This window comes from Dermochelys coriacea, chromosome 10, assembly GCF_009764565.3.
Source record: "Dermochelys coriacea isolate rDerCor1 chromosome 10, rDerCor1.pri.v4, whole genome shotgun sequence".
Lineage (NCBI taxonomy): Eukaryota > Metazoa > Chordata > Testudines > Dermochelyidae > Dermochelys > Dermochelys coriacea.
The window spans coordinates 1,791,406-1,815,751 of record NC_050077.1 but is presented as its reverse complement, the minus strand read 5'-3'; the positions used below and the strand labels follow the sequence as shown (position 1 = coordinate 1,815,751).

General features: G+C 49.3%; 1 protein-coding gene and 1 long non-coding RNA gene across 2 annotated transcripts; both read right to left on the bottom strand.

The window, feature by feature from the left end:
- Window positions 1–1,009: 1,009 nt before the first annotated feature.
- On the bottom strand, window positions 1,010–24,346 carry LOC122456113. Its single transcript, XR_006274792.1, has 3 exons — window positions 24,334–24,346; window positions 22,720–22,733; window positions 1,010–1,385 (listed from the first exon to the last, which is right to left on the bottom strand). It is a non-coding gene; the product is annotated as an uncharacterized LOC122456113 (long non-coding RNA).
- On the bottom strand, window positions 1,378–16,719 carry SCNN1G (sodium channel epithelial 1 subunit gamma). The gene is made up of 13 exons (XM_038419559.2): window positions 16,636–16,719; window positions 12,701–13,025; window positions 11,249–11,546; window positions 10,331–10,524; window positions 8,695–8,798; window positions 8,050–8,213; window positions 6,288–6,386; window positions 5,254–5,371; window positions 4,113–4,191; window positions 3,966–4,023; window positions 3,244–3,305; window positions 2,965–3,040; window positions 1,378–2,461 (listed from the first exon to the last, which is right to left on the bottom strand). Exons 1-13 carry the CDS (start codon window positions 16,664–16,666, stop codon window positions 2,072–2,074), a joined length of 1,998 nt encoding a protein of 665 aa, XP_038275487.1. The 5' UTR covers window positions 16,667–16,719; the 3' UTR covers window positions 1,378–2,071.

Here is a 24,346-nt window from a genome sequence, read left to right as displayed (position 1 = left end):
CGCTTGTTCTCAGCAATGACTTTGGACATCCAAGCAGAACAACACAGACATCCATTAATTAAAAAAAAAAGTTTATTCAAAAATATATCTTTCCCTGTTCTTCATTTTCCAGCCTCCCTGCTGGTAAATAATTCAGTTAAAAAAGACGTCTTGTATTGCACACTTGGAAACATCTTTGTTCTCACTGTTAAAATGCCTGATTCATTTGACAACACAGTACTCTGAAAGCCCATGAGGTCACGCTGGCCCAGCACACAGCCATCCTAACACTCATGCAGCCCACCTGACTCAGCTCCCAGGAGGCCATGGCCGGAACCAACTAGGAATAGGGAGATTCTGAGTCATGGGCGGGCGCCCACCTCTCCCTACAGAATGCACCTGCCAGGTGTGTGCTCCCCTGCAATAAACTGGGCACACCAGAGAGGACAATGAGCTGCAGCCTTCACTTTGGGGTCTCAATGGGAGTTTTGCTGTTGACTTCAAGGGGGCAGAATTGGGCCCTGAATGTTCTCATGATCATGTGCTCAAGGCAGGGAAACTCCAATGATTCGGGCTAACCCATTCTGTGAGAATGGGCATGAGCAGTGACCATTTTAGAACCAATGTTTGAAACCCAGTGACTGTTTTCATCTCAATTCAGTGGGTCAGATCTGCAGGTACAGTGCCTCCCAGTCAGAGAGGAACTAGAGGTAGGATCCAAGGAGCCCGTGTACAGGGGCTTGGCATCAGAGAGAGCAGCTCCATAGGAAACTCGCTGCATGCTAATGGACAAGGGGAGTTTAAGGGCAACACACCTGGGGATGGGGTCAGTGTATCTTCGGTTTCAGAGTAGCAGCCGTGTTAGTCTGTATTCGCAAAAAGAAAAGGAGTACCGGTGGCACCTTAGAGACTAACAAATTTATTAGAGCATAAGCTTTCGTGAAGTGAGCTGTAGCTCACGAAAGCTTATGCTCTAATAAATTTGTTAGTCTCTAAGGTGCCACCGGTACTCCTTTTCCTTTTAGTGTATCTTCTGCTCACTGTTCCCCATTAAGGCTGGGTCCGGGTGCAGAAATTCCCAGTGTGCCCTGGAGTGGGATTCCTCTTCTTTCCTGGCCCTTGAGATGCTCCCCAGAGCACAGCCCAGTTCTTCGGGCTGTGCGCGGGCTAAGGGTGTGTGCCAGTGAATGAAGCTGGCATTTGAATGGTATTTCCCAGCAGAAGGGCCAAAATGACTGTAGCATGAAGAGGATTCAGCTGCCCTTTGAGAGTGCTGGAATCCGAGTGTACCAAGGGCAGCTGCACTTTAAGTGGGATACTTTGAACACACTGATTGCCGTGCCTTGTCATTATCCTGCTCAAAATTAGACTTCAGGTATTTTAAAGGAAGGGTTGGGGATGACTCCCTTACTCTGGCTGAGTCGTGCCTTACTCCAGGAGGAGTTCGATTGGCTTTCAAGGTTCTCCTCCCGGCTAAGGAATTTCTCTCTTGGGATGCGGCTGGCAGAATCCTACCTGCTCAGTGTTTAGCTGAACCAGTTAGAATCTGACCCTACAGTGGTATTTTCCTTTCCTCTCGCCACCATCCAATACCTGCAGGTTTTAACTCTTATCCCAGAGCCCCCTCTCTGCCTGCTCCTAGCCAAGTAACACAAGCCGCCCCAAAGACCTGAGTTGGTCCCACATGTCAGGCCTGGAGCAGGTGTGGCATCATGCTGATATGCCTGCTTCTCCCGAGGCGTGATTCCTACCCAGATGAAATGGGGAGGGGTGTGTGGCTTTTCACTGTTTGGTAAGACCCATCACGGCTCAGTTCCACATCCTACACAAACCAGCGCCAGCAACCCTTCATTGGAAAACACCAGGGACTTGGACCTGGCGTTACCAACCCCTGCTCTATGCCGGGGGGCTGAGTCCTCTTGCCCACGCTCCTCCCAGAGACACTTTCACCACAAAGCTCCAAATCCCTGAATTTGAGGCTGAACCCAATAGTCCCCTAGTGCGCACCCCCAGACACACACCTCTCGCTCCTGGACACCTGGATGACATGTTCATTGCCTGCTTTGGCCTCTGGATGAGGAGACAAATATGGTCAATGGCTCCTGCCCTCCAGAGTGTCGGGCAGCAGGTCTGTGAATGCAGCGTTTAGCTGCAAAGTGCTGTAGTTGGGTGGGGGAGTCCTGGGCATTTGATTTTCCTGGGGCAGTGGTAAGTGAAGGGCAGTGTTAAAGGTGGGCAGGTCCTCGTCGGTGCACACAGGGTTGTCGTGGCCCTCTTTGGCTGGAGCATTACCCTGAGGGGGCTCTTGAGGGGGTGTTGCTTTTCGGTCATTCCACCATTTCTTCGCCTTTTGCCAGCGGCACCGCATGACGATGAAGAATGAGTCGATGAAGAAAACTTCAATGATCTCAATGACACAAACCACGGAGCAGCTCATCCAAAGGCCCAGCTGGCCCCCGAAGTTGGAAAGAAGAATGACAATCTGGAGGAGAAGAGAGTGCAAGGTTACACCAGAACCAGCCAGGCAACCAGCAGCTGCCAGAGAGGAGACGTCTCTGAGCTAGAGCAATCAGAGTCTGTCACAAGGTGCCCAGGGGTTGGGTAACTAGACACTGTTAAAGGGACGCAACCTGCCCAATACAGGAGTCTGGTCACTAAAGTGAAGGCAAAATATAATGGGCACATCTCTTAAGCTTCCTGCCTGCTCCACTCTAGCTTATGCTCTAGAAACGTCAACTAACATTGAAACAGAAAAGTCACTTACACTTGTCTCAGGTCAGTTCCCAGTGGAGAGGTGCCTACGTGACAGAGGACAAGGACTGAATGAGACAAGGAACCTGACCTCCCGACATGTCCCTGGAGATGCTAGCGACAGGACAGGACTGGGGCACGTTGGAGGGCACTGTTTGGGGAAGCTTGTCCTGCTGCTGCCTGCACTGGACCTATTCTGGGTCTAAACAGACGCCTGAAGACGTCAGAGCTTACGTTGTTGGCGGGATTCTCAGAAATGAATCTCTCGTTCAGGTCTTTGTAGAACACCACGAGGTTTGCGAGGTCCGTTCTGGGAAGGGAGAGAGAGAGAGCAGGCCCTGGCTTTAGTCAAACAATAGCATGAGGCTCACTGAAGAGTGATTTAAAGAACCAGTTGGACGAGAAGGGCCAGGCCCATCGAAGGGAGCGTTCTTTTCCATTTCCATTGTTAGGGCCGCTGCGATTGTATCTGAACTTGGGACACAGACTGGAAATACACAGGGGGAAACTTACTTGTTCAGCATTTTGTTGATTTTCTGCCCTTTGTCCCAAGAGAGTACTCGAAGCATCCAGTCCTTGGAAAACAAGAAAACAATGAAACTGCCATGAGTGCAAGCCCAGAGAGCCCAGGACGTGACAGTTCATTTGGCTCGGGTTTCATTCTAGAATGCCATGATTGTGTGGTGGGGCCCTCACGCTACCGCCAAGTGGGGGGATCTCACAGACCCAGAGAGACTGAACCCCCAGGGGACACGTTTGCAGGTTAGCTAGTGAGCTCCTTGGCCAGGGCCGTGTCCTTGTACCTGGACATGGGAGCCTCACGCATTGCAAGTGTTCAGATCCCCAGGTCAGAAGCACCAGGCCAATGCTCACAAATACAGAAGGGGCCTCTCACTCCCAAGGCTGCACCTCTGGATTTTACCTAGTTCCTGTTGGAGCTGTAAAACTTCCCCTCCCCCTTTCATTGTGGGAGGCCGTTCGCCCTTGTAACCTCATCTCCCCATCGCTGAGAAATCTGGCCTCATCCCCCCCTTTGCGGAGAGGGCAGCCCTCACTGAGACTGCAGCGAACCCCTGGAGGATGTGACACAGCAGCAGAAGCAGGGGAAAGCCCCAGCCTGACAATGATCTTGTGGTCTGAGGCACAAGGGAACCAAGCCAGCCTGAACACAGAGCCTGTGACTCTCGTTGTGCGTCTAGGCCGGCTGAGCAAGCAGAGCAGAACTGGGAGCTCACCTCAGAAACTGAAGATGGCCACTGGGCTAAGCTGGTGGTCAGCGTCCATTCCTTAAAGCTGTGGGAAAAGAAGCCTAGTGTTAGTTGTCAGTCTGAATTCCTGCATAAGGAATGTTTCATTTTTGCCTATCTGGCAGCAGGACTTACCTGCAGGCTTCTTTGCAAATCTGCTGACAGCCCAACTGCTCCTTCACAAACTTCTCATGCAGCTTGTAGTAGCAGTACACTACAGAAAAAGAGCGCAGGGTAACTGGCTGGGAAAGCCAGAGAGAGTCTGGTCTTGTGCTTAATATACTGGGCTTGGGAGATCTGGGTTCAATTCCTGGCTCTGTAACAGACTTGCTCTGGGCCTTGGGCAAGTCCCCTCTCTTCTGAGGGTCTCATTTCCCCAGCTACAAAATGGGGGTAAATACTTTCCCTGGAAAGACAGGTTCCTCGGGGCAGGGACAGGCGCTCGCTATACTTATGCCATGTCTAGCAGTGAGCATGGTGTTTCTCAAATGCAGCCACAGGTGGCTTTTCTTGTGGCCACAGCCTTCTTGACTGTGATTTGGGAGGGAGGGGAAAGCAGCGGCCCCTCCCCGACCCTGTTGCTCCTGGATGCACTGCCCTGGTGTTGGTTGCTGCAGCTGCCAGCAGGAGGTTGGGCCCTGCTCCCATCTGGAGACACCTGGGGGAGTAGGCAGCTGGTGAGTTCCCTTCCAGTGGCAGTGGGGCTCAGGCGTTTGGGCTCCAGCCCCAGGCCCTGACCCCCCAGCCACAAAGATTCATGCTCTGGGCCCCTGCTACCTCCCCTGGCCAACCACCCCAATGCCCCATTACTAGTTAGCAATAAATAAGTTACAATGATTTGGCTGTGTCTATGTGCATATTTGTTTGTTTTTCCTAATGCTAATTAAGTATTTTAGGGAAAAGTTGCAACCAGCAAGAGTTGGTAGCCACACTCTGACCAGCCACCAAAAAATTCGTCCTGAGAACCCCTAGCACAACAGAGCCCGGGACTCAGGTGCGGCCTCCAGATGCTACCAGAGTACAATTAACTAGTGTTACGAAGTGTGTTGCTGAGATTTCAGAGACACGGGGGCTCTTGCTAGCAGAGAGCTATCTCTGGGCAGATTCACCTTTCCTCCAGCACGGATGGGCTTGCATGGGTGGCAATTTCAGTGGAGAATAGTGTGTGTGGTAATGATCTAATGCCAGGGGCGGAGCTGGGAGCTGTCTGTCAGCGGGACATTTGGTGGTTGTAACTAGATGGTAGAGGAAGCTGTGCATGCTGTGGAGAACTTACTCCAGTTGGGGTATTTCTTGTAGTTGCAGTATTCTGCCCCGGGAGGTAAGGGCTGGGCGTACTGGGCACAGCCACAGGTATCCACCATGGCCCTCTGGAAACAGGAATGCAGGCAAATCTGCAGGGAAAGAAACCAAGAGTTGGGTTTCTATGAGTCAACAAATGTACAAGCAGACCTGGGTTGCTTCTAGGTTACTGCTCTGTTCCAAAATGGGTTGTCAGCTGGAACCAGCAGGAACTAATATTTTCAGCTGGAACTTCCAGTAGGTGGGACCCCATCTTCAGTCCCTACCAACTGCAGTGCTGGGCTCCATGCTTTAATGAACTAACTCTGCTGGAGGCCTGTGTGACCTCAGCTGACATCACATCACCAGGTGCTGGCATTTAATACCCGTAAAAAGAAAAATCAAGACCAGGTACTGGATTTGCAAAAAGTAGCAATTAATACAAGAGCAATGGGAATTATCATGGAGGAAACCAGGATGCTTGATACTCTCAAGGTGGAGCCTATTAAAGGAGCCTTGCAAAACTAGTGGAAACTTTCTTTGTAAACGTTCTGCTGGTTGGACACAGATTAGATAGTATCAGTTATTCATGGAGTCTTATCTGACAGGGGTCACAATTTCTAGCTTCAAGGCTTACTAAGCTGCAACATTTGTTTGGCCAATATTTTCCAGTCCAGCAGTGCCAGAGAATTTCATAATGAGCTAATGTTCCTGCTATATGACAGAATCCCCAAGGCAACTTCAAGCTTCAATCATTTTGGAACAAAACCTTGATTTTAAAAGTGGTACGGTATTCTACAGCTGTGATCCAAAGCATTTCAACTGCAGCAGTGCTCCTGCAGGGTTGGGGGCTAGCACTGCAGAATACTGTGCTGTTTGTATAAGGGGATCGCCCAAATGACTGAAAAACCTGAGGAAGAGCTCGGTGTGGCTCGAAAGCTCGTCTCTCTCACCAACAGAAATTGATCCAAGAGCAGACATTACATCCCCCGCCTTGTCTCTGAAAAAGCAAGTGTAACAGAGGTTTACCTGGAGCGAGTAGCTCTTGTTGTAGAGGTTCGCTACCGGAATGTCAGTGCCAGTCTCTGTGCAGTCGCTGTACGGTTTGCTTAGCTTGTGAGACCGAGTCTGAAAACCAGAAAACAAATGTTGACTTGAGAGACCCCAGCCGAGCTGAAGGAAAGAGACCGTTCAGTGCTGCTTATTGGACACCCTGGGATCACAGTCCTAAACGATAACAATGATGGGGCAGGACTGAAGCTAGCTTATGTGAATTAGCCTGAAGGACGTAGGTTGCTTTTATGTAGGAGATTATGTGGCTAGAATTGTTTTTAGATTTTTTCCTAATTATATTTGATGCCTCCATGAGATGCCTCCAGCCTTCCATAATTCAGGGTACTCAAAGTCTAACCGCCTACACATTCAGAATATTTGCAATGGCTCCCTGCTATGAAAGGGCACTTCTTCCACGTCAGAGTTTGTGTTGTCAATCTTATTCACTGTGCACCAAGTCTTGTTCTGTGATCAGCTGTCTCAAGACACGGCTCTGGGACTTTAAGGCAGTGTATGACTTAGTTGAGGAATGCCAAGGTAAACCATGTTTTTCAATATCTAGAGTTGTTCTAGTAGAGTTTTGATGATGTGATATGTGGAGTTGTTCTTATTCTATAGGCATTAGAATAAGGACATGGGGGTTAGGCAGAATTGGGAGGTATTTTAGGTCTCTATAGATCTAACCCTCTGCTGCTGATTACTCATGCCTGCTTTTATAGAAAGCTACAAGCCTCTTTGGGAAAGTCCCATATTTTTAGACACTATAAAGTCACTTGTCCCTAATGTTTATCCAGACACCTGGAAGATAGTCAACTATATGCACATTTGAACCTGTCCTTTATCCTACTGTCCTTTCTAATGCATGGACTATCAGGACATGGCATGACACACCCAGCCACTCCAAATAATCAGCTTAGCTGGGTGTTTATGGTTCAGTGAACAACAGAGAAAAGGAAAGCCCAAATGATCACTTAACTGGTCCTTGAGATTAATGGGGAAGTTTGTATCTTCTGACGGCACAGCTTTAGCTTGTCTGCAACAGGCACAGGCCCCCTTAGGACAATATCACCTGCTCTACACTGAACTACTTTGGGAAACTCCCAGCACCTTATTTCAGCCTCCACCCTACCCCGAGTGATACCAATGGTGGGAGATTTCCCGAGGCAGGCAAGTGCAGACATGGCCATCTGGAAGGGTCTCTTCACAGCCAGGAGGGCAGTAAGCACAGACCCATCTAGCCAATCAGAATAGCCAGATGTCAGAGTTGTGCTTTAGCTCGTCTGCTCTGGCAGCCAAACCACATGAGAACCTGATTTGACCCACAACCATGTCTGTACTGTGCTACAGCACATGAGTTAAACCAGGGGTTTGATGGTGTGGATAGTGCCTCAAACGTTGTAGAAAACATCAAAATCCTCAAGAAATCCATGAGATAAAACCAGGATCACTCGTAGGTGTGGGATTCCCACAGGCCTGCATTTCCAACAGCTCTCACCTCTGAGCAGTAAAACGTGGGTCAGGAGAGTGCTCAAACACAGGTCAGTTACAGTGGCTCTCTCTCTGGCCTCATGCTTTCTACGGTGCCTTAGATAGCCAGGCCAGAGGCATAAATGTACCCTCCCAGCTCTCTGCTAGCTTTCCTGGATGCTGTGAGGCAGCAGCAGGGATCTATTTAACACAATTAACACAGTGTTTGTAAGTGCTCATGAGCCCGAGAAGAAAGATCTCTGCCACTCACAAAGTGCATCCCAATGGAGGTGGCCACTGCAGTCTCAATCTCAGTGCCAATATCTTCAATAAAGGGATACTCCTGCTGGTCGTGGACAATGATTTTGGCCCCTGTCGAGGTCACCAGGAAGGGATTGTAATCTGCTTCCTCTATGTAAAGAACAACCTGCAATCCTGCAGAACAAAGAAATAGCATTAACGGGGTTAAAAAAGCTAGAGCCCTAGCTCAGGGAGAGTTGACTAGTCTATGGTCACTGTACAATCTTCTTCAGTTTTAACTGTCATCATCTGTTTGGATTAAACATCTGGCTTCAAGTGGAATTGTCCGGATATCATTTGAGTGTCCAAGCACTCCTGCAGCTAATCTTTAGCATCCAGCACAAATAATAATAAATAGTAGTGATGACTTAGAATGCTATTGAAAACCTATTAAAAAACCAAGTTACATAACTGGAGAGGAATAATTTCAGGTGGAAAAACTCTAGTGATGCAACAACAGTTGATTCATGTGATTTGGCAACAGATTGGGGAAATGTTCATTTGAACCAACCCAATCAGATAACATGTCTAATGCCGACATGCCAGTCAACCTGCTTAGGATGCAGTTCCCTGAACAATCTGCTTTCGAATGTCTTTACTAACTTGGTTCCCTTACCATACTCGCTGCCTCCTGTGGAGGTGGTCAGGACTTTTCCGTCTTCTCCACTATTGAAGGTGTAGCAGTTGCCATGCAGTGGATGATGGAAAGGGGTGAAGTTTCTAAAAGAGAGCAAACATTTTTTTCATCCTAGGCTCTGGTCTAACTGCCCATGGCAATGTAAATTATTCACTGGATCGCCCATGAGCCTGAGAGGAGAGAGAACAAGCAGGTTTAACAGGTGTTAAGAGTCCTAAATTAGACTAAAAGAAAAGGAGTACTTGTGGCACCTTAGAGACTAACAAATTTATTAGAGCATAAGCTTTCGTGAGCTACAGCTCACTTCATCGGATGCATCCGATGAAGTGAGCTGTAGCTCACGAAAGCTTATGCTCTAATAAATTTGTTAGTCTCTAAGGTGCCACAAGTACTCCTTTTCTTTTTGCGAATACAGACTAACACGGCTGTTACTCTGAAACCTAAATTAGACTGTTTATTACTGAAGTGATGAGGCTCAATGTACATATTCATGCCATATCTAGACATAAAACAGCCAACAAACAAGTTACAGTCCCAGGAAGAGAAGTATGTGCACTATTAGAGTATTCAGTCACTAACTGAAATCCTGGCCCAGAATTTCTCCCTAAGAGCACACTAAATTGCACCAGTACAACCACATTAAATGGCACTGTCTGGCTAAATTAATATATTTAAGCAATCTTCACCTGTGTTCCAGACGTCACCTTATCAAATCTGAAATAATCTTCAAATCTAATTAATATTTATCTCCTGTGCTGTTTTCTTTATGCATATTTTTTCAAGCTCGGAAAACAGGTCTCTTTCACTTTGCTTTATATCTGGTTTCCAGACGCTCTCATTTCCAGGCTCTTGTGCACTAGTACAATGCTGCAAATGTTGCAGGAAAATGATTGCTAAAAATGTTTCCAATTAAATAATTAAGAAAGAGTTATAAGAACATCTTTGGATAGAATCTGTATCCTGGGGAAACTCCAAACTCCCTCTGAAAGTAACAGTTCCGAAGGGACAAGGAACATAGAAAGGAGCACTTCTATTGGACTTTGGTCTTGTAAACGTGTATTTTTACAAAAATCTTAGCCCTAGGGCCTAATTCTACTTAACAGTGTCTGTTTAAGAACCGATAGCAAACAATCTATGCTCCAACTCTGACATTGGACAGTGGGGGCTCAGGGTGCAGGTATGGTCCCTGACTGTGCGATGGATGACTCAGCAGAGTGTTGGCTTTTGAAGTACATTGCTGTTTGAAGTTCATTTCAACAGTCTTTCTTTGTGCTCCAAATGACTATCCTCCTTCATTCAACCCACCTTCAAATGCACTTTTACTGCTAAACCTGTCAGCGATAATCTGTCAGAGCAAGACGTGTGTAACACAATGTTAAAATTTACACATCTGTCTTCACCAGTCTGAGCCTGGTGATTGGCTGATTGTCAGTCTGAATGGTGCAGTCTGCCTAAGCTAGATAGTAAGCAAGGGACGGTGGCTTCCTCTATGCTCTGTATATTCCTGAGCACACTGATTTGCACTCTGTAAATAAGAAACATTTAATTCCTAATTGTTTGACATTTATTTTAAGAAGTGAGAAGTTAGGCTGGTGAGTAATTTTTATGCACTGACCTTGTGTCACAAGATATGCCATCGAAGAAACATGTCAGCAGAAGATCCTCAGCGGAGTAGCCCATATTCACTTTTGTCTCCAGGGGTATTTGTGCCACGATGTTCATATAATGCAGCTTGTACCATTCTTGAATAGCATTTACCCCAGAGCTGAATGTGTAAACTGCACAGTCACTGCTGTTGTTTGGGTCACACTAATAATAATAATAATAATAAAGGAGGAAAATGAGTTTCAGATGAGGAAGACGTGGTATAATTTTCCACTAAAGGGTTTGCAATATGATTTCTACTGAACAATGCTACTCAAGCAGGAAGTTTCTAGTTGCAGGGGGAGGAAAAAAAAGACAAATAAGGTATTATGGGATACAAATAGTTCCTCTTCAAAAGGTCCTCGTGTTGAGAGCTGTGTGCATTCTGAACGCAGATCAGTCTGGAAAAGGTACAGAGGAAGCAAAGTGGCTCATCTGGGCACCAGTGGCCTTTCCTGTGAGCATGGACATCAGGAACTGAATGTGTGTAACCTTAAAGAAGCATGGCTGGTGGGGGCTCATCATAGGGGATCTAAGAAATGACCTCCCCGGTGTCATGGTTGGCAATAAAGAGGAAGCAGTTTAGGCTGGATTTCAAAAAGGACTTTTTCTCCCTGAGGGTTGTGGGTATGTGGAATAATCTGCGGGAAGCAGTGGATGGACATGTTTAAGGAACCGATGGATTTGGAAAATCTACAGTACATGGGTCTCTCCATCCTTGAAGGTTCTTTGTATCTATTCCTCACTAAAGCCTCAATTAACTCTTGAAAGGTTTATCATTTCCATCCACTGCTACACTTGTCATCTACTCGAACAGTCATGCCTGCCCTAGCACATCCACTCCTTGTGCCAACACCATGCCCAGTCACCGTGTAGGAATGGAACTCACCAACTGAAAGCCCACGACATCTTGTGGATCCCCAGTATTCACCATGCTGGAACCTTGGTGAAAGACACTAGTCTCAATTTTCCGCTTATTGCCACTTGGAATCTCAGTAACAGTCTTCTTAGAGAGGTCTTTGAACTTTAGCAGAGGGATTCTTTCAAGAAATTTGCTCTCTGTAGCGTTCCAGTCATCTGCATCCCGACGTACCTTGAATTTGCCCTCTGAAAAGCCATATAAAGTCTCCAAAGCATTTTTTGTCTCTTTGTCCAGTTCAGACAAATGCTCTTTCATTGCACTGTATCTACATAGGAGAGAAGGTAATAGTAAATAACATGCCATATTCTCCCGGTGTCAACCTGCTGGACTACTCCATGCAGTCCTATCCTGTCCTACACATTGTACAATGAATAGCCCATTATAGGAGACACCCAGCTCTTCCTCATTCTCCTCCCTAGACTGACTTAGTACTGATGCTTCACTTGGAACTTTTATTCACACAATTAATTTGAATTGGCTTGGGTAAAAGCTAGATCCTAGAGATTGTCCATTGATTGAAGGACTATGGACAACAGGCCATTATAAGCAGCAACAGACTGAGCTGTGAAGAGGTCAGTGTAAGGTCTGAGCTTCTTTAAAATCTTAATTAATGAGCTGGAGAGGCTAGAGAAAGCAGTAACAGATAGATATTGGGGTACTGCACTAAATGAGGAGGAATTGCCAAAACTAGAGAGAGCAGAAAGATGGACAAGAAATGGAAAAGATTTATCCTGGGGACAATGCAGCTGGGACAATACAATCTGAAATGCAGATCCTCCGTGGGCAGGAGAGACCAGAAAGCAGGAATGGCAGAGAGAGAGACTGAGACGGGGAGAGTGGACAGCAGATTAGACAGAAGTGCGCAATACAGTTTGGCAGGAAAAAGAATCCAATGCGATTTTGGACGGCATATGCCAAAGCATCCCATCCAAGCAAGAGGAGATGGAAAACTCTCTGCCCCCTATTGGAGAGTTTGTGCCTGGAATATTAGTTAGGCCTGAGCTCTCCATTACTGGAAGGATGGTGTTCTCAGAGAGGGGACTGGGGGGGCTGATGTGTGCAGAAAGATAAAACGAGCTAAATGCATCTAGCTTGGCTCAGTGCTGGTAAGTCAGATATGGCTACAAATGTCTGACGAGTGTGAACAGCCAGGAAGTAGAGGTGCAGCATTTTAGGGTGCTGTGGGAAGGGGACAGAGCTAACACTAAGGGGATGGAATGAAAGAGCAGGAGTGTCAGAGCTGCAGGATAAGCTTCCTGAGGGGCTCAGTGCTGGACAGAGTTTTGAGGAAAAATTATTTAACAAATGTCTGAGAAACACTTTCCTCATGTCCTTTGAAAGCATGGCCACCCTGGCCATAATGGCATGACTCTGCCATTCATACAGTAATTAGCCATCCCCTGGCCCCTCATGGCTTACTTGTAAGGGTTGATATTGCAGATGGTGACAGCAGGGAAGGGCAGCTTCTGGAACTGCACGGTGACTGAGACAGAGGCTGTGTAATAGGACATGACGAGCTCAGCACACTGCCACAGGATCAGCCCCACGGCGCTCAAGGTGAGCAGGATCCAGATGAACCTGCGCAAGCGTCCCCTTGATACCACAATACGCCGGCAGCCATGTGTATTGGTGTTCATGCAGTACCAATGCATCAGCTCACTGACTGTTGGAGCCTGAGGGCCAGTCACTGGCAAAGTCTTCTTGATCTTGGCTTTGATCATCTGCCCAGGAGCCATGTTTAACTCTACACATGGAGGGTGAAAAAATATTTTAAAGAAACAAAATGGGTGAAGTAATATCTTTTATTGTACCAGCAATTGGTGAGAGAGACAAGCTTTTGTGATCAACGGCTCAATGTCCAGTTGGCAGCCGGTATCAAGCGGAGTGCCCCAGTGGTAGGTCCTGGGGCCGGTTTTGTTCAACATCTTTATTAATGATCTGGATGATGGGATGGATTGCACCCTTGGCAAATTCGCAGATGACACTAAGCTGGGGGCGGCGGGGGGGGGGGGGAGAGGAGAGATAGATATGCTGGAGGATAGGGATAGGGTCCAGAGTGACCTAGACAAATTGGAGGACTGGGCCAAAAGAAATCTGATGAGGTTCAACAAGGACAAGTGCAGAGTCCTGCACTTAGGACGGAAGAATCCCATGCACCGCTACAGGCTGGGGACCAACTGGCTAAGTGGCAGTTCTGCAGAAAAGGACCTGGGGGTTACAGTGGATGAGAAGCTGGATATGAGTCAGCAGCGTGCCCTTGTTGCCAAGAAGGCTAACGGCATATTGGGCTGCATTAGTAGCAGCATTGCCAGCAGATCGAGGGAAGTGATTATTCCCCTCTATTCGGCACTGGTGAGGCCACACTTGGAGTATTGTATCCAGTTTTGGGGCCCCCACTACAGAAGGGATGTGGACAAATTGGAGAGAGTCCAGCAGAGGGCAACGAAAATGATTAGGGGGCTGGGACACATGACTTATGAGGAGAGGCTGAGGGAACTGGGCTTGTTTAGTCTGCAGAAGAGAAGAATGAGAGGGGATTTGATAGCTGCTTTCAGCTACCTGAAGTGGGGGTTCCAAAGAGGATGGAGCTCAGCCCTTAAGTGGTGGCAGATGACTGTACAAGGAGCAATGGTCTCAAATTGCAGTGGGGGATGTCTAGGTTGGATATTAGGAAAAACTATTTCACTAGGAGGGTGGTCAAGCACTGGAATGGGTTACCTAGGGAAGTGGTGGAATCTTAGAGGTTTTTAAGGCCTGGCTTGACAAAGCCCTGGCTGGGCTGATTTAGTTGGGGTTGGTCCTGTTTCGAGCAGGGGGTTGGACTAGATGACCTCCTGAGGTCTCTTCCAACCCTAATCTTCTATGATTCTATGATTTTGCATTACAGAGCTCTTCTTCAGGTCTGGGAGTAGTTGCCAACTCTGACAGAAGCTATTCTGGGAGATGTTTTCCCCCAACATGATGTAATGTCATTTAAAATATCCTATTAAAATCTCCCAGATTACTTTCAATAGTCACCAGGTGATCAGTGCTGATTCCTGGAGACTCCAGGCCAATCCTAGAGGGTTGGCAACCCTATCTGGGAAAGGTATTCAGTATTTTAAAACAATATGGAACCAAGTGAGTACAAGGCCACTTCCCTAAGCAGACAGCGGTCTCTGGAGGGCATTCACAAATCTAGCAGAGGCAAATGCAAACTCATTAATCTCTGGTATTTCTTGCTTGCTCCCTTTGCTAATTATTCGGGTGATCTGTGTTAAGCAAGGGCCCCCTGCCTTAGAGCTCATCCGCTCCTCCTGCACCAAATTCACTATGGGCCCAATCCTGCAAATACTGTTGATCTCGACGCCAGGGTTTACTGACATGAGTAAAGTTACTCTTATGCAGAACTGTTTGCAGGATTGGGCCCATAGTGAGAATCACAGGCACTTCCAGGTCAAACAGGATAATGACATCGGCATAGCAGCTCACTGACACAGCTGCCAGGCTGGGAAGCACAGAGACAGGAACCCGCAATTACTGGCCCTAGTCTGTTAGTCTGGTATCATGGAACTTGAGCACCTAGAAAGTGTCCTGGTGCAGTGTCAGCTGCTAAGAGCATCACTGATCATTTTTCTAAATATTTCCAAGTAGGAAGTGTCACTGTCACATGTATTTGTGCAAAAAATAGCAAAACACTTCCACACAAATGGCACATTCTACAATATGTTCTTATTGCAGATTTGCCCAAGTCTCTTGAATTCATAAATCTTTTAAAGGAAAACCACACTATTTAAAACCAGACATAAAGACACACACACCTGCAGATCTCCAGTCATGTACAAAATGTTAGAAAAATGAAGTTTACTCAAGAAATAGGAAACCATCATCTTGTACATACAGACACTAGAGCCAATTACAACAGATTTAATCAAGTGAGCAACTTTACTGGTGCAGTCAGTCCCATTTAAGTTAATAGAGCTATTCAGATGAGTAAAGTTACTCAGATGCATGAGTTTTCCCAGGATCAGGGCCATGATCTGTGACAAAGGAAGGGTCCCTCCGCATTTGAAAGCAAGAGCCAGGCAGGAGCCTTTCCCGTGTGGTTTAAGTTATTCATTATTACAAGTTTCAGAGTAGCAGCCGTGTTAGTCTGCATTCGCAAAAAAGAAAAGGAGGACTTGTGGCACCTTAGAGACTAACACATTTATTTGAGCATAAGCTTTTGTGAGCTACAGCTCACTTCATCGGATGCATCACGAAAGCTTATGCTCAAATAAATTGGTTAGTCTCTAAGGTGCCACAAGTCCTCCTTTTCATTATTACAAGTGTTTGCTGATTTTAACGTGAAAGATACACACTTATTTTCTACCCAGACATTTCTAGGAAGTGGAACTGAAGCAGCCCTGGAAGGCACCAGCCTCACCTCTCTGCTAACTGGGGTTCTCCTTTGTCACCCCCTGCCCTGAGGTTCACCTGGCCTCCTTGGACACAAACCCTTGTGCAGAACTCCCACTGGTGGGACAGACCTGCAGGGTCCAGCCCGAGCACTTCTCCTGGCCCTGGGTTTTGCCTATACAAGGAGGGAAGGATCAAGGCCCCAAGGCTCCTGCCGGGAAGCAGCAGTAAATGAGCAGCCCCCCCCGTCGGTCCTGAGACCCGTCGCTCAGGAAGAGAATGAAAGGCTGAAAAGCTCTGCCATGCCCCAGGGGCTGTGGGTTGCCGCCAGCTCTCCAGGCAGGCGGACCAGCCACGAGCCCAGCCAGGCGCGCTCAGCCCCACCAGCTGCTCGGGGGCAGGCGCTGGGGCAGCTGCAGAGACAGAATCGCCTTTAAAACGCTCCGGTGTTGCCCGAACGGCGCCGGTGTGTCCAGGCCGGGGAGGGGAGCTGGGGACACAAGACCCTCGGCCCGGGGGAAGGTTCTGGCTGCCCGGAGACACAGGAGGGGGCATCGCAGCGCCTGGCGCAGGCTGCCCGGCTCACCCCAGCGCAGAGACTGGCAGGGGCCAGCGCCGAGGCCATCAGGCGGAGGAGATGCCCGTGGACCCTGCGCGCCCAAGGACTGACAGGTGCGCACTCCCCGGGCCCCGCTCTGCTCCGGGCCCCCCGGGTCCCTCCCTGCTCCGGAGCCCCCCGGGTCCCTCCCTGCTCCGGGCCCCCGGGTCCCTCCCTGCTCCGGAGCCCCCGGGTCCCTCCCTGCTCCGGGCCCCCCCGACCCCGCTCTGCTCCGGGCCCCCCCGACCCCGCTCTGCTCCGGGCCCCCCGGACCCCGCTCTGCTCCGGAGCCCCCGGACCCCGCTCTGCTCCGGGCCCCCCGGGTCCCTCCCTGCTCCGGGGCAGGACCCCAGGGACGGGGCACCCGGGGCGCTCTCACCTCGGGTGTCTCCTGGCCCGCGGGACTCCATGCGGCCGGTGCGGCGGCCGGCGGGTGCTGCAGGCAGGAGGCGGCAGGTGTCAGTGCGGGATGCGAGCGCCGCGCCCCCACCCGCACCTGCTGCGGCCGCCCCGTCCCCTGGTGCTGCCCCGCCCCTGTCCGGCCCGCGGCGGCCCCCCGGCGCCCCCTGCCGGCAGGCTCGCTGCTGGGCCTGCCCCTGCGGAGCCGGTGGGGCTGCGGGAGTGGGGCGGCCCGGGCTGCAGGCAGGGGCCTTGCGGGGCTGCCCCCTCTGGTGGGACATGGGGTGAGCCTGGGCGCACGGGACCGGCCAGCCGCAGGGCAGTGCTGAGCGCTGCCCGGGTTCCCATTCCCAGGACAGTTGCCTGTGGACCGGAGCCATCCTGGTGAAAACCCTGCAGGGGATGGAGCAGGAGAAGGGGTTAAAGCTGGGGCACTTCCTCTCCTGTCCATGGGTGTGGGGCAGCGCTCCCCACTGCACCCTCTGCCTGGCTTTTCTGAACGTTACTTTCAAAGGAACAAGGCGCAGTCTCAGTGTTGACACAAACACAAGACACATAAAACCTGCCCCAGAGGAGAGCAAGTCACAATGATGCTGTCCGAGGATTCCCAAACGGAGTCTCCTGTCCCCCTAAAAGAAAAGGAGGACTTGTGGCACCTTAGAGACTAACAAATTTATTAGAGCATAAGCTTTCGTGAGCTACAGCTCACTTCATCGGATGCATTGTGTCAGCTCCAGGCCTCTTGAGCCCTGGGCCCACGAGCCTGCCTGCCCTCCTTACTCTTCACTCCCTCACTCCAAGGAAGGTCAGTCAATTGTCAGGGTTCTAGATCAGGGTTCTCAATCTGTGGTCCATGGACCCTGGGGGTCTGCAGACTGTGTCTAAGATTTCCAAGGGTCTGCACCTCCACCCAGATGAAAAAAGGTTGAAAACCACTTTTCTGGATGAGCACCTGCTCTGGATGTCCCTTCTGCTGCTTGGTGGTGGTGCTGGTGCGTGTGTGTGTGGGGGTTATCACACAGGTACAACATGTGGGAGACCCCAATGTGAGCACAGGTTCCTCCCAAATCTTGGGAGATGGTTGGAGAGAAATGCCCTCTGAGAACTAAGAAATCTCTTGGAGGACAGGGTATGCATGTGTGTGTGGCTGGGGGGATGAGGTATACGAGGCTATTAGGGTATTTTGTGCACATGTGGGGAGGGGGTTATTCCCCATGATTGTTTTGATAGTATGCTCCCCTGTTACTTCCACAAAGCTTTTCTTCCTCATGTATTAACAAGGAGGAACAAATGCCTCCATGGGACAGCCATGTGGAGGGTTAAACAAATGTTTTGGTTGCTCATCTCCACACATTGTGGGACTCACATAATTCTCAGGGCGGAACATGCCCAGAGGCAGTGAACTGTGCAGTTCTGGTCAGTTTGCCTCTGCAGCCAGCTCTGTGTGTAAAGCATTGCTGCACAGGAACTGCCCCTCGACCACCCGTCTGCCTGCTGCCCCAGGGGTGTCGAGGTTGGTGGCAGACAGCAAGCCAGGAAACTGGGCACATGGCTAATCATCCTGGTTCGTTGTCAGACATAAGTGCTGCTATGGGAGAAACAAAGGGCCAGAGATAATGGCAGAGGGTTAGCTCCACAAAAGAGCTTTGGTGCTAACTGAAATCCTCCAACCTCCTGCTCAAATTGATGCCTAATTCCATAGATGCTGTTTCCCTGGCAAAGTGTCCGAGGTGTCTGCCAGTTGGTATGCACAAGCCACCTACATCCTAGTGCCGACCGTCTCATCAGCCTCACTCAGGCCTGAGCCCCGGACCAGCTTCAGCAGAATCCCCTAGCATGGCAGGCCATCAGGTGACCCACCTACGGTGTAAGAAACCCAAATTCAAGTCCCTGCGGCAAATCAGGTAGAGTAGGGGATTTGAAAACAGCTTTCCCACATCCCAAGTAAGTGCTCTGACCATGCCCCCGGGCTATTGCTGTAATGGGGTCTCCTGCCTCTGTTCTTTACTGAGAAAGGGAGGCTGACCTGGCTTAGGTGCCTAATTCCAGGAGAAAATTCATGGCTGTGAATCCCAAGCAGAGCTAGGCGTCTTCCTAGGGCCTGGAGTTCAGTATCTAACTACCTCAGAAGGGTGGGGCTTAGATTGAGCATTGCAACACCTACATCCCTTTGTGGTTTTAGCCCAGAGACACAATGTTATGGAGGGAATGGGTCTGGTATGGAGGAAAACTTACACGCTTTGGCACTCCAGTCCCACTGTTTCCTGAAGTGGCATTGGCACTGGTCTCACACTCCATGTGTGTTAGCACTTGGGGACTTGGAAAGTGGGTGTTGAGGAGTTTGGGGAAAGAATGGCTCCCATGATGAAATGTTCTTGGCTTCTTGTGATCTCAGCAGTGTCTGAACCCAAACTTGGAACAGTTCCCTTCCCCTACAGTCTGAAGTCAGCCACTGGTCACAGGGAGCTGGCTAATCTTTATACAGTTCTGGATCATTTCCAGGGTGTGGAAGTGGCAGCCTTGCATCACTAAGCCCAAGAGCTGCAAACAACATCATGACTAGAATTTCAGAGTTTCCACTGGTGCTGCCAATAGAGAGGGGAGAAAGAGGAGGGCTGTCCACAGGCCGTGTCTGAAATCAGCTGTACCTGGAACTATTCCATTACATTCACAGAGGGCACGTGATGGGATCCATAAGGTGTCTGCGGACAAAGCGCTAACATGCTAAAGCAGTCATTGTAAAAATTACAATTGCTTATCTCACTAATCCCACACACCTAAGAGAAGCATTCCTGAGCTTCACGTATTTCAGGGTTCTGGACTGGCATTCATCACTACAGTATCTGAGCACCTCCTTGGTTAATGATTGACATGGTAAGGTCCCCGACTGACTTCATGGAGTCTTTGGCCTTTCCTCCCTCCCCTGGGTTTTTGGGGAAGCCTGGGGAGAGGGGCAATTGTGAATATCAAGAATGTGTCACTTGTTTTCTGATCCCAGTGTGTGAACTAGTCTGTGTGATCCTGTTTCTCTTTTTGTGGTGGGTGATCAGAAGGCCCCTGCTGCTTTAAGTATCAAGTCAGTGATATGGATTTTGTGGGCCTCATTCACACCACCGTGAGTCTCAGACTGTGCCTATAACAGGTTATACAATTCAGACCTCACGAAGCGGAGAAAAGTCACTTCTGTACGCCCTGCTGCTGCCCAATAGTTGCATATGACTGATGTCAGTGGGATGTAGGGGAAACCTATTAATAAAATCTAACATCATATTCTAACCAATGTTAACGTACTAGGCACAAAGACTTCTTCCAGATCCATGCATCCACCTACAGAACAATTTAAATACTGTAAATTGTCTGAAAATAAAAACATAGTGAGGGAATTTTTGTAACAAACATGCAGGTAAAAGGAGAGTTCTTGTACAGTGGAGATAAACCAGACACAGACATATTTTAACAAATGCCTGGCCAACTAAGTCTTCCCAGCTGCCAGGACGGTCCGTGCTTGGAACTTCAAACCAATCATTGGGACAGAACCCAGATCCTCCTATTTCAAACCACAGGCTCCTACCACTGAGTTAAGGAGAATCTCCACTAGCTAGTAGCAGTACAGACGCTTGCTCTTTGAGTCAGACTATCTCTTACTATATGTTTCTATCTGCTCTACACTAGGCATTGAGGTCGAATTTAGCAGCGTTAAATCGATGTAACCCTGCACCCATCCACATGACGAAGCCCTTTTTTTCGACTTAAAGGGCTCTTAAAATCGATTTCCTTACTCCACCCCCGACAAGGGGATTAGCGCTGAAATCAGTTTTGCTGGGTCGAATTTGGAATACTGTGGACGCAATTAGATGGTCATTGGCCTCCGGGAACTATCCCAGAGTGCTCCATTGTGACCGCTCTGGACAGCACTCTCAACTCAGATGCACTGACCAGGTAGACAGGAAAAGGCCCGCGAACTTTTGAATTTCAATTTCCTGTTTGGCCAGTGTGGCAAGCTGCAGGTGACCATGCAGAGCTCATCAGCAGAGGTGACCATGATGGAGTCCCAGAATCACAAAAGAGCTCCAGCATGAACCGAACGGGAGGTATGGGATCTGATCGCTGTATGGGGACAGGAATCCGTGCTATCAGAACTACGTTCCAGTTTTCGAAATGCCAAAACATTTGTGAAAATCTCCCAGGGCATGAAGGACAGAGGCCATAACAGGGACCCGAAGCAGTGCCGCGTGAAACTTAAGGAGCTGAGGCAAGCCTACCAGAAAACCAGAGAGGCGAATGGCTGCTCCGGGTCAGAGCCCCAAACATGCCGCTTCTATGATGAGCTGCATGCCATTTTAGGGGGTTCAGCCACCACTACCCCAGCTGTATTGTTTGACTCCTTCAATGGAGATGGAGGCAACACGGAAGCAGGTTTTGGGGACGAGGAAGACAATGAGGAGGAGGCTGTAGATAGCTCACCGCAAACAAGCGGAGAAACCGGTTTTCCCGACAGCCAGGAACTGTTTTTCACCCTGGACCTGGAGCCAGTACCCCCGAACCCACCCAAGGCTGTCTCCCGGACCCACCAGGCGGAGAGGGACCTTTGGTGACTGTACCTGTTAAAATACTATACAAGGTTTAAAAGCCAGCATGTTTAATGATTAATTTGCCCTGGCATTCGTGGTGCTCCTGGATGTACTCTCAAAGCCTTTGCAAAAGATTTCTGGGGAGGGCAGCCTTATTCCATCCACCATGGTAGGACATTTTACTACTTCAGGCCAGTAGCACGTACTCGGGAATCATTGTAGAACAAAGCATTGCAGTGTATGTTTGCTGGTGTTCAAACAACATCCGTTCTTTATCTCTCTGTGTTATCCTCAGGAGAGTGATATCATTCATGGTCACCTGGTTGAAATAGGGTGATTTTCTTAAGAAGACATTCAGAGGGGCCCGTTCCTGCTGGGCTGTTTGCCTATGGCTGAACAGAAATGTTCCCCGCTGTTAGTCATGCGGGGTGGGGGAGGCAAAATGCGACCTTGTAACGAAAGCACATGTGCTATGTATGTAATGTTAACAGCAAGGTTTACTGTGAAAGAGAGTGTACTCATTGTTCTATAAAAATGTGTCTTTTTAAATACCACTATCCCTTTTTTTTTTTTCTCCACCAGCTGCATGTGTTTCAAGGATCACAGGATCTTCTCCTTCCCAGAGGCTAGCGAAGACGAGAAGGCGAAAAAAACGCACTCACGATGAAATGTTCTCTGAGCTCATGCTGTCCTCCCACACTGACTGAGCACAGACGAATGCATGGAGGCAGACAATGTCAGAGTGCAGGAAAGCACAAAATGACTGGGAGGAGAGGTGGCGCGCTGAAGAGAGTAAGTGGCGGGCTGAAGAGAGGGCTGAAGCTGAAAGGTGGGGGCAGCGTGATGAGAGGAGGCAGGATTCAATGCTGAGGCTGCTGGAGGATCAAACTAATATGCTCCAGCATATGGTTGAGTTGCAGGAAAGGCAGCAGAAGCACAGACTGCCCCTACAGCCCCTGTGTAAACAACCGCCCTCCTCCCCAAGTTCCATAGCCTCCTCACCCAGACACCCAAGAATGCGTTGGGGGGCCTCTGGCCTCCCAGCCACTCCACCCCAGAGGATTGCCCAAATAACAGAAGGCTGGCATTCAATAAGTTTTAAACTTTGAAAGTGCTGTGTGGCCTTGTCCTTCCCTCCTCCTCCACCCCTCTTGGGCTACCTTGGTAATTATCCCCCTATTTGTGTGATGAATTAATAAAGAATGCATGAATGTGAAGCAACAATGACTTTATTGCCTCTGCAAGCGGTGATCGAAGGGAGGTGGGGAGGGTGGTTAGCTTACAGGGAAGTAGAGTGAACCAAAGGGCAGAGGGTTTCATCAAGGAGAAACAAACAGAACTTTCACACCTTAGCCTGGCCAGTCATGAAACTGGTTTTCAAAGCTTCTCTGATGCGCACCGCACCCTCCTGTGCTCTTCTAACCGCCCTGGTGTCTGGCTGTGCGTATCCAGCAGCCAGGCGATTTGCCTCAACCTCCCACCCTGCCATAAACGTCTCCCTCTTACTCTCTCAGATATTGTGGAGCTCACAGCAAGCAGAATTACAGTGGGAATATTGGTTTCGCTGAAGTCTAACCGAGTCAGTAAACTGTGCTAGCGCACTTTTAAACGTCCAAATGCACATTCTACCACTGTTCTGCACTTGCTCAGCCTCTAGTTGAACAGCTCCTGACTACTCTCTAGGCTGCCTGTATATGGCTTCATGAGCCATGGCATTAAGGGGTAGGCTGGGTCCCCAAGGATAACTATAGGTATTTCAACATCCCCAATGGTTATTTTCTGGTCTGGGAAGAAAGTCCCTTCCTGCAGCTTTTGAAACAGACCAGAGTTCCTGAAGAGGCGAGCGTCATGTACCTTTCCTGGCCATCCCACGTTGATGTTGGTGAAACGTCCCTTGTGATCCACCAGTGCTTGCAGCACTATTGAAAAGTACCCCTTGCGGTTTATGTACTCGCTGGCTTGGTGCTCCGGTGCCAAGATAGGGATACGGGTTCTGTCTATGGCCCCACCACAGTCAGGGAATCCCATTGCAGCAAAGCCATCCACTATGATCTGCACATTTCCCAGGGTCACTACCCTGGATATCAGCAGATCTTTGATTGCGTTGGCTACTTGCATCACAGCAGCCCCCACAGTAGATTTGCCCACTCCAAATTGATTCCTGACTGACCGGTAGCTGTCTGGCATTGCAAGCTGCCACAGGGCTATTGCCACTCGCTTCTCAACTGTGAGGGCTGCTCTCATCTTGGTATTCTTGCGCCTCAGGGCAAGGGAAAGCAAGTCACAAAGTTCCATGAAAGTGCCCTTACGCATGCGAAAGTTTCGCAGCCACTGGGAATCGTCCCAGACCTGCAACACTATGCGGTCCCACTAGTCTGTGCTTGTTTCCCGGGCCCAGAATTGGTGTTCCACCGCATGAGCCTGCCCCATTAGCACCACGATGCCCGCATTGCCAGGGCCCGTGCTTTGAGAGAAGTCTGTGTCCATGTCCTCATCACTCTCGTAACTGCGCTGACGTCACCTACTCGCCCGGTTTCGCTTTGCCAGGTTCTGGTGCTGCATATACTGCTGGATAATGTGTGTGGTGTTTAATGTGCTCCGAATTGCCAAAGTGATCTGAACGGGCTCCATGCTTGCCGTGGTATGGCATCTGCACAGAAAAAAGGCGCAGAACGATTGTCTGCTGTTGCCCTGACGGAGGGAGGGGTGACTGACGACATGGCTTACAGGGAATTAAAATCAACAAAGGGGGTGGCTTTGCGAGAAACTGAATGGCCGCCTCAAGGATAGAACTCAAAACCTCAAGGATAGAACTCAAAACTGGGTTTAGCAGGCCGTTGATTTCACAGAGGGAGGGAGGGAGGGAGGAGAAAATGAATACAAAACAAATCTGGTCTATTTCTTGTTTTGAGCCACTTCATCTATCTTTATACATCATGCCGGCAGCAGACTGTGCAGTACAACCGCTAGCCATCGTCATCTCCTGGATGCTCGGCAGAAGACGATGCAGTATGACTACTGGCCATCGTCTTCTGCTGGCTGCAAATTAAAAGACAGTGCACTGCCGGTAGGACTCAATCACCATGAGACGAAACAAGGGAAATGACCCGGCTGAGTCAC

Bases quoted from the DNA above. Each gene is read 5' to 3' on its own strand.
- SCNN1G (XM_038419559.2), bottom strand. From the start codon at position 16,666: ATGGAGTCCCGCGGGCCAGGAGACACCCGAG. The intron at 5,372-6,287 runs GTAAACCTCTGT...CTTTCCCTGCAG, and splicing joins ACAAGAGCTACTCGCTCCAG to ATTTGCCTGCATTCCTGTTT. The intron at 3,041-3,243 runs GTAAGTTTCCCC...CTCCCTTCCCAG, and splicing joins ATCAACAAAATGCTGAACAA to AACGGACCTCGCAAACCTCG.